Here is a 10488-nt window from a genome sequence, read left to right on the forward strand (position 1 = left end):
CAAAACAATACAGGAAATATTTAGGTCTTTTAGAAATACCTGTGATACTAATGATTATTTCACTAATGAGTAATCCATTTTCAAAATGAATTTTAATCACTTAAGCCTATTTTATATAATGTTTATATGCAAATAAATTCAATTTTTAAATAAGAAAAACATTTATTTCCTAATATAAAATATTTCTTCATTGAACACTTGATTATTTATAGCAAAAGATGCATCTGCAACTAAAAAATACTTCTAATATTTGTCCTTTGTGCTTTGGACTGATCTGTTGTCTATTTTTTTCTTTTACCGATTGGTAATTCAGTAGCTAAATGTTTTTAATGAGTTTTTCTACCCAGAGTTTGAACCAGGTGAAGGTAAAACTGTACCACTTCAGTAAAACCTGTTTACATATCAACATATTTACAGACAAAAGTTGTTTTTTATCTTAAAAGCAGAATGTATATTTATTTGTTACAGTTTTGGATTAATTGCTGCACATTCAGCTTTTTTTTTACTAACCAGAGTCTGCACACTGCCGTTAATGATTAATCGATTAATCACGATTAATCTAGTGAAATACTTCAGTTCTATATAATATTTTTTTTAAAAGCACGACGTTTTCCATCTAATAAGTAGTAAAATAGATCTGCATACATTTCTGCTACTTTATGGTTTCATTCTTTTGCGGAAATGCAATTAAAAAATTTAAAACGGCTAAACTGCATTAAAAAAAAAACTACATTTATATTAAATTTTTGTTTATGTTTTATTACATTCAGAAGGTCAGAAGCAGGTTGCAGATCTGTAGTAAAGACAATGGATTCGGTGGACAGCAGGTAGATTAAACATCAGTCTCCCATCGTCCGAGTTTCGGACCCGCAGTCTCCCACAGGAGACTTGGAAAAAAGGCACTGCTTACTTTGGGAGCGTTCCCAGAACTTCATATGTCCTTTTATATAATCGCAACAGCAAGAAGAAGAAAATAACTTTCAGGAAGGGATGCAAACAATGGAGGAAAGTCCAAACTCCCTCAAGAAGAAAAGAATGAAGATACGAGTCGGGGTTCCTCTGCAGCTAATCATTCATAACTTCATTCTTTACTACCATCAGTTTACCAGAATCTAATCACTGCAAAATATTTAATAGATAAAGAGCATAAGTCCTTTCAACGCCAATATTAGTGGTGATAATCTGTCAACAGTTTGAAGAATTGATGTTTTGACACATTATGAGGTGCTGCTTACACAGCAGAATCACATCATCAATTAAATCATGCAAAAAAAATAAAAGCTGAATAAAACGATGAGGATCACGTACCTGCACGACTTCTATTCCCCTTTTTCTGAAAAAAAGAAAAACAAAAAGTCAGTTTTATTCTAAAATGAGTCAAATATAATTTATTACCGTTATTATGTCTCACATATAAATATCAATGTCATATAAAGCCAATAAAAGTTACTAACTGAATGATACATCAAGTACATTAATTAATAAATATTCATGTCAAAGATTCTGTGGGCGGGCAATGGTCCCCCAGTTCCCCCCAATGCCGCCGGGCCTGCCTTCAGACACACCTGCAGTTTCTGTTAGTTTTATAAGTTTTCTGTTGAGAAAAAACTGATTTGGAAACATTTTCTATGTCTTGACTTTATTATTTTTTGCTCCTTATATGTATTATTGTGCTTAAAATCCCAAAATTTTCACTTAACTTTATATTTTTTTCTTGTGATGTAATTTTTTAATGATAATTTGATCAGTTATTCAGGACTTCCGCAGACGTTTTACCAAATACTTTTTCACTCGTTTGAATAATTTCTTGGACGGCTACTTTTTACTTTTCCTTGTGTAAAAATGTTGAAGTAGTGCCACTTAACAGTACAATTTTTCTGACAGAAATGCTCGTTCCTCTTGATTGAAGAGAAAACAAGTTTTTAAGAAAATGGTCGCCTATAAATTAATTGTCAGTTGATCAATCAATTTTATATCAACTCATGAATCAATAAGTTGTTTCCGTAGCTCACGCATTTGCAGGTGAGAGGAACTGAAAACAGGTTGAGCCTCGGTTCGGCTCAGCCAGTCCGGCTTGATTTACAGCGCCATGGTAACAGCAGCATGGCCATTCACAGCTTTGCAACAATGCAGATATTTAATCCTGCAGCTGGCGGGTTTCATGTGGAGTGAATGGAGCCGCAGTTTCAACCCACCTCAGATATGGAGATGACTTCGCTCTGATGCTTTGTTAAAGAGGCAGAGGGAGAAAAGTCTCCCGTCACAAAAAGTATTTACTCCGTTTCTGCTTTTTACCGTCACATAAACGTTTCAGATCATCAAACATGTTTTAAGATCATGTAGTTTACTTAAACCAACATGGCCACATGTGAAACATTAGTTTCCCTGTTGTCAAATCATTTAGTATCTGATTAACCACGTTTTATTTTGAAAAGACGAGTTCAGTTTCACATCCAGGTTACTGTAGATTCAAATAATCACCAAAGCAGAACCTGTCTGACAACACAAAGTAGGCTAAATGGTTCAGAAAGCGTCTTCTTTCATCGACCAGAAAATTGCGAAATTTCACATTTCAAAATGAATGGAAACACAATTTTCTTTTTTCTTTTTTTTTAAGTTTTTGACCAAAAGTTTTGTTGAAAGAATGAAGTGTGTTTTATGTGGCCCTATTGAAATGAGTTTATCTCGCAATTAAAGGAAGCACTTTTCGCATCTCATTAGTCCCATGACCAACAACTGGATGTTACCACTGGTAGAAACTATGAAGAGGAAACAGGAAGTAGCTGGAGGATCATGTTTTAGAGACAAGATAAACTTACTCATGTGTGATTTTAATTAACACCAAACCTGTGAATTTATTTTATTTTTCCAACACAGAAAGGCGTTCACGCTGGAAAATTTTCCAACATGGCTGAATTAAAACAATTCTTCAGAGAAGACTTGACTAAACGTTTACCACAGCCACCCAAACAACCATTTTCGATAAAACTAATTTAGACCCACAAGTTTGTCTGTTTTTTTGGGGAAAAAGACAATTTATAAATTTTGATAAAATTTAAAGTAGGAAATATATTATTTGTGCAGAACCAAAATTTTATTTAGATGGGCATGTCACACAAAAAATATTTAAACAAAGTTTTCAATTTAATAAGAAAATATGGAATTACTGGCACTTTTTAGTATATTTATAAATGCAATAAAAAAAACTGTTGAACTACATTTTTTATTATCTCTATATTTTTATAGATATTTTATTTTTGTTCATTCCTTATTTTAAGCTAAATATTATTCAACAGGTTGCAGATCTGGTTTATTACTTATTACACACACTGTAAAAACATAAAACTTTACCAAGTAACTAACTTAAAATAAGACAAAACTAACTTTCAAGTCAATTTTCAGCAAGTTATCAGAGCTTGTTTTAGTACTAGCAGATTATTTTGTTTATTGTAAGACATTTTCCCCTTGTTATAAATGAAATAATCTGCCAGTAGAACCAGCACTTTTCTAAACAATATTAAGGAATTATTGGCATAAAACAAGCTCTTATAACGTGCTGAAAAGTTGGTTTTGTTGCATTTTAAGTGCACTAACACATTTGGTCAAAAACTAGGCCAAAATATTTGGTAAGATTTTGTGTTTTTGCAGTGCAGGGAAACGTTTCCCACTGAATAAATGGAATATTGACTTGAAAACCGAACTCTTTATTTACTCAACCCTCAACCTTGAGCGAGGATAATGGCGTACCTAGTCAGCGCCTGCAGTGATCTGGTGTTTTATTGACAGAAACAAGTTTAAATGTTTACATCCTGCAGCCGCCGTCGTGATTTAACGTGTGCAGGTTTGACCGGGTTTAATCTCATCAACCCTGTTAAAGAAGAACGCAGCGACCTTGTCAAGATTAGAACCATTTTAATCAAACATTCAGACTCGGCTGCGCCGAAGGCCGTCGGGTCTGCGGCGAACACCACAGACAGAAAGCAGGCAGCTGCTCCTGACCTGCAGGATTCATCTGCAGCTGCAACAGACAGGATCCAGAAAAGACGAAGACAAGAAGGACTAAAACTAGAAAATCTTCCTGTGATTAAAAAACAAACAAAACTGACTGCATATATCCAAACATCAGATTGTTATCAGTCGAGTCATTTCCTTCCTCCTACAGATAAGTTGTTGCTTAATTTTCTCAGTTCAGCGCGAAGAACCTGAAGAAGAGTTTCAGTGAGAGGCGGCAGTTAAACTGGTGACAGAAACATTTCAAACACGGTTTTTAGGTCAGAAGAGACAAAGATTCATTTCTAACATTGTTCAGTCTGTCTACGGGCAGCAGACTGAGAAGAGTGCATACAAATTGTACCATTAATCTCAATTTTGCCTGCATTAAAGCAGGCAGAAGAAAGTTTTTCAAAATCAGACTTTCTCAATATAAAACTGCAGGTGTGTGTAGTGATATTTCATAATTTATCCAACATTTTAAAACACTCCTAAAAGTAAATTTTTCCCAAAAAGTTACTCAGGTAAAGGTAGTAGTTACTCCTCATTGCTGCAGGGGAGATTTGGATGAAGGCAGAAGGTGTTTGTGGCGCGTTTTATGAGGAGATTAAAATTGTTTTTGTTGGATTACATTCAGATAATCTGAGCTGGTACAATCAGGTCAACACCGCCACTGCAGGAAAGGTGAGAGTACACTCAGCACTCTCGACCTGCTTAGGAAGCATCCCCAGCGGAGAAATATACCGCTTTGCATGTCAAACAAAATGCAGTCAGTCTCGTTTTTAGGAACTCCGCAGCAAAAACCCTTCAGCCATGTTTGCGACAGAAGATAATTGAGGGGTTGCCCTGCCAGCAGCATCCGTTCCTCATTCCAACTTATTATCAGTTGAACTTATCAAAGAAAATCACAGCGCTCTTTGTACCAGTGAATGCACCATCACTGGTGGAAACTTTCCAGAAAGTCCATTAACAATGCACAGGAATCAAGCCTCGACAAGAAACTCTCCTCCTGTTGCTTCCTTCTGGATATTACCTTCTGACTTTCAGAATACTGCAGTTTAAGTAATGGATTTAACTCCAAGCTGCAACGTTGGAATTGTTTACAAATCAGAAACGTGGCTGTAAATGCAACAGGAGAACCGGAGTGAAGGTGGAGAAGCTTTGGGAGGGATTCAACGGAAAATAAAGAGTAAGGATTTCATCATGGACTGATCTCAATCTGCAGGCATTTATATGGAAAAACATTAAAATACAACTTCATAAGAGTGGAAGTTAAAGAAAAAGTTTTGGGTTTAATGTAAGAGAGGCCAGAAAACCAAAAGTTTTGGGGATATTCTTGGAATAAGTTTGCTGTGTGAAAAGAAAAACTAAATTAATTTATTTATACATTAACTATGACTAAGTGAAACTAAATAAACAAAACTCTTCATGTGTAAAAAGTAAAATAAATAAAACACCACTATGCAAAAAATTTAAATAATTGAAAAATGAGAACAAAATAAACACACCATGTGTAAAAAATAAATAAAACATGTAGTAAAATAAGGTGCTTTAATCTGTAAAAAATGTAATAAAATAAAACTAAAATAACCAAAGTGCAAAATAAATGAATAAAATTACACTACATGCAAATAAAAAAATAAAATGTTTGTAAAATATTAACAATAAAAATAAACCAGTACAATAAAAAATGCAAAATAAAAATAATTAATTTAATAAATAAAAATCCACCAGGTATAAAAAAAAATCTTTTTAAAAAGTATAAAAATGATAATAAAATTAAACAAAAAATGAAATGCCACCATGTGAAGATTTCCAGACTTTCCTTGGTTCCAACCTCCTGCCTCACCAGCCGGTGTCAGACCCAAACCACCCGAACAGAACCACCAACCTGCAGAGATCCGCGAAGGCCTGGAAGTTGAGCTTCTTCATCTTCTTCTCGCTGAGCCAGTAGCCCACCCGGCGACCCCTCAGGAAGGTCTGCATCCTCGCTGCGCTGCTCGGGCTCCTCTGGGCGGAACCGGCCGAGATGATGGTGAGGATGATGGAGGCTCCACCTGCGGGGACGGGGCAGGAAGTCAGCGGACAGCCAGCCACACGGGCGGGGATAACCAACAACAACCAGTCCCGGGAGGAGTGGACCTAACACTCCGACCCACGCAGGAGGAGCTTTCTGCTTTTATATGCTGGGTGTCCGGCGCGTGCGCGCGCGCGCGCTCCCTCCGCTGCTAACGGCTAACGCTAGCAGGCTAGCTGTTGTGACTCTGAGAAGCTAACTTTAGCTAGCTGCTTCCCCACGCTGAAACCCGCTTATCCGAACCTCAGATGCTCATCCTCGCTGCCTGAGAAGATCACGCAGCTGACAGCCAGATGCTAACCAGCGGAGAAACTAACTGACTAGACCAGTTCGGGAGGATAGCACCGCTAACCAACCTGCAGGTTTAGCTCCGGGGGTCGGTCCGTGTTTTCCTCGGGAACTAGCTCAGAGACCGGTCCATGATCCGGTCCGACCACCGCAGAGAGACCCGAGGAAACCGAAAACGGACACAGCTGAACCAAGCACAGATGTTGCCCGTGTTTCCCTCTCCCTGTCTCCCTCTGTCAGCTTGACTGACTGCACACACCCTGGGTCCTGCTGCTGCCTTCACTGACGGCACGGAAATGACAAAACCCTGGGAGCTGACCGCGAACACCCCGGGTCCTCCTGCTCCAATAATACCAAACCAGATTCCCCTCTTTAGTTTGAAAATGTTTTGTTTGGTTTCATACATAGAAAGACTCCTCTGTCATATTTCTAACATCAAACTGGCCTTTTTTTGCATGTCCATAAAATCAGAGTTGGGTAGTAACTAGTTACAATTTACTCAGTTACATTTTACTTTAGTAACATTTTTGGAAAAGCAAAAAAACTCAAGTATTTTTACTACCCTGTACTTTTTACTTTTAGTTGAGTAATTTTATTTTGAAGTATTTCTACTCTTACTTCTAGATTTTTTACCCACTGAATGAATCACAGGTGTCAAACTCCCGTCCAGGGTTAGGGGTAGGGTTAGGGTAAAAACTGTCCTGCAGTTTTCAAATGTTCCACCGGTACAAAATATTGGAATTGAAAAGACTTAATGACCTCCTCCTGGTGTAGATCAGTTTATTCTGATCAGGTGCAGCAGAGGCTCATGAAAAGGTTGCAGGGCTCTGAACCATGAGGACTGGAGTTTGACACACACCTGCAGTTTTTATTAAAGTTTTATAAGTTGTTTTATTTAAAGAAACTGGTTTTGAAAGATTTTATTTTGCCTGATTTTGTTCATTTCTATACTAATATGAATCATTTTAATTTTGGTCCTTAAAACACCAATATTTCCACTTAACTTTAGATTTTGATCCATCTGATTATGTAATTTTTTAATATTAAAAACATGACTGATACTCAATAAGCTACTTGAGTAGACTTTTTACCAAACACTTTTTTACTATTGAGTAATTTCTTTCTATTTTTACTTCAGTGAAACATATTGAAGTGGTTCTACTTTTACTTGTGTAAAGTTTTTGGGTGAATAAAAAACTGGGACCTTTTACTGACAGCTCAGAAATAAAACCTCTATCAGGTTGATCTGAGTTCACACAATCTGCCTGTACTTTAATCGTTACCTTTTTCTTTATCTTATCAACTTAAAATAAAAATATACCCCAGAAACTCCCAGAAACTTAGTGGTCAAATATTTAGTTTGTGGAACATAGTGGATAACTTTAAGAGCTGTCATGGAACAATATCGCCACCTGCTGGACAACTAGGTCATTGGCAATGTTTAGAAATAGAATATTTAAAAACGTTTAGCTTCTGATTTAATTTAACCCAATGTTTCAACGTATCACACTAAATATATCGGTTTTAAAGTATAAACAGCATTTGCTTCCTCTTATTCTTTAACTTGTAAGTTAGACCCAACTAGTTTATAGTTTAGTCATGTTTAGTATGATTTAGTTTATTTTCAGAATACAATTTCAAGGCACCAAAAAACAGAAAATTTAAACCAAATTTGTAGAAAGATTAAAAGTCCATTACATTCGTTGTAAGATACAGTGAAGTCCAGTTTATTGATAAAATAGGTTAAAATTAATTATGGAGTGCAAAGTTTCTGCTTTTTCACATTCAAGAAGACAGAATATGTTTGAATCTAATTTTAATCAGGTTTTCACGGCTTCCTTTCTTTAACTGTACATTCTTAATTCAACAGTGGAGTTTTGTCATTTTTTTATTTTACAGAACATTGCACCAAAAATCTGACAAAAAAATTCTTCTGCTTCTTCAAAGCACTGCAGGCAGTGAGAGTAATAATGAGAAGTAAAAAGGGGAATCTGAATTTCTGCAATCCTGTCTTCCCTTTATTGTCTCTTGTACTGAATAGTTTAAAAATCTCCTCACTTGTTTAACTCTTTCTTTCACAGGTGATCAGAAATCTGCAGGTTTAGAGTTTCTAAAAGAAGAGCTTTAAAATGTAAAACGGTAAAATCTTACGCTGTTATGTAGATTTATATATGTATTGTAAGAATATCTTGGTAGGTCGATGGTATAAAAATAGGTAGGCAGAAATAAACTTGACTCTAGCCTGTTCCTTTTTGGGTCATTTATGGGTTTGTTTATTGTTTTCTGTGTTTAATGTGGACAATTTACCAAAATAAAGTGATTGACTGATTGATATTTGAGTAATCATGTTCCTTTTCTGTGGAACCATCACATATAAACCTAATAGAAATCATCACTGTCTCATGATGAGACAATAATTTTAACCTCTCTGCTTCTTCCCAGTGCCAACTGCAGAAATGCACCACTCAGTCAGAAACAACCAATCAGAGCCAGGATCAGGGTCTTCGTGCTGTCAATCACTCTTGTGTCTTCTCCACTCGCTCTCTGCTACGCTACAACTAGTTCACCATAATGTGGCCTGCAACAACTGCTAATGGAAGCTAGTATGGCCAGCAATAAATGTTTTTCCTGGAACAGTGAATTCTTGCTATGCTATTAGCACATTCAGCAGCATGTACACAGGCATGATTGACAGCACTAAGACCCTTCTCCTTAGTCTATTTTTATTTTAATTGGTCTATTTTTAGCTTGTTTTTAACTGGAAACAGTGCATTTCTTTAAACTACTAAATGTTTTCACAAAGTATCTGTCACTTAATAAACTGTCACAAGACAGATACACACTTGGTGCTAAATACAGTTTATGGTAACAGGAAAACCGTTTATCCGCCATAATCGTTAGCGAGACTAACTAGCATTAGCATTCAAAACAAGATTTGCTGATAGGGAAAGCAGAGACAAGCGCTAAGACCCGCCTCCTGGCTCTGATTGGTTGTTTTTAGTTATCACTGACAGAAGGCAGATCATCCTTTTTATTTATTTAAATTTATTTCTTTTACAAAAGTTGCATACTGCAGATTTAATATAAACGGGCGAAGAAGCAAACTGACATCATTCGTATTTAAAACATAACATGAACATCTGTACCCCAGCTTGCCACCAGGTGGAGCTGTGGACTGAGGTAACTTGCTTTTGTTGTCTTGTCCCTCCTCTTCCTCAGGGTAATCATCAGACTAGAAAAAGCTCTTCATATGGATTTGATCTCTGTTGAGTGCTTGGGTCGATGTTTCATCAGATGTTTTTATGTTCCACAGGAAGCTGAAAACAGGAATTCCTCTTGCAAACAAACTAACGAGGAAGTTCAGAGAGTCTTGTCACAGGCCAAAACAATGGAACAGAGAGCAGACTGCAGGGAGTGCAGAGATGCTGAGGGAGATGCGGACACATCTGCAGGATCTTCAGACCCTGCAGCGATTCGACGAGCTGAGACAAGAAGCTGCTCTGCGCTCTCAACTCTTGCATGAACTGCAAAGAAAGAATTTGCTCTGCATGCATGTTCTCCTCAGTATAATGCTGTTACTGTTACTTTAAAAAGTATGTGGATATTTTATCGATTTCAACAGTACCGATAAATCAAATTTACAGAAATGTGTTAAAATAAATTAAGAAATCCCCACATTTTTTCCCCCTCTCAACCATTACTCAACATTTTTGCTCGTTTAAACCTCATAATCACTGCTGGAAAAGACAAAGGTTTTGTTATTGACTTACCATCTGGATGAGGTTGAATAATTAGGATCCTTGGCCAGAAGCCGGTTAATTAGATTCAAAGAGACAAAATGCCCTAAAACAGCACCTTAGAAGATTAAAATCTCATTATTTAAGAATGATGTTGGGAAAAAAAAACGTATATAACATGTTTGTAAAGGCCATAAACCTTTCTTAGAAAACTCACCCACAGAGATATTTGAGAAAAGTATGAAGTTATTTGTAAAAAGATTAAAGGTGAAGTAAAATGACCATAACTCTGAACATGTGTTTCTCTAGGTACATTTTTTGCTAGGTTTTCACAAATATGATCATTTCCTTTGACAGAAGTGTTAACGGTGAAACAAGAACAAAAACACAGCCCAG

At 36.5% G+C, this 10488-nt stretch overlaps 1 protein-coding gene across 5 annotated transcripts in view; it reads right to left on the bottom strand.

Annotated features, from left to right (window-relative positions):
- The window catches only part of itpk1b (inositol-tetrakisphosphate 1-kinase b), a 37299-nt gene extending 30667 nt beyond the window's left edge, over nt 1-6632 (bottom strand). For 3 of the 5 annotated variants that reach the window (XR_008607539.1, XM_055053357.1, XM_055053356.1), the window contains exons 1-3: nt 6424-6632; nt 5882-6047; nt 1309-1333 (exon numbers count right to left, since the gene is read on the bottom strand). Coding sequence is in view for 4 of the 5 variants with exons in the window: in XM_055053357.1 (XP_054909332.1) it covers nt 1309-1333; nt 5882-5976 (120 nt within the window). In the remaining variant the exon portion in view is untranslated. Of the gene's footprint in view, nt 1-1308; nt 1334-5881; nt 6132-6423 lie in introns of those variants that run through there. The other 2 variants (XM_055053359.1, XM_055053358.1) reach the window with 1 other exon arrangement.
- Between the last annotated feature and the right edge of the window lie 3856 nt (nt 6633-10488).

The sequence above is a fragment of the Poeciliopsis prolifica genome, unplaced genomic scaffold (assembly GCF_027474105.1).
Source record: "Poeciliopsis prolifica strain line A6 unplaced genomic scaffold, Auburn_PproV2 SCAFFOLD037, whole genome shotgun sequence".
NCBI classification, from domain to species: domain Eukaryota; kingdom Metazoa; phylum Chordata; class Actinopteri; order Cyprinodontiformes; family Poeciliidae; genus Poeciliopsis; species Poeciliopsis prolifica.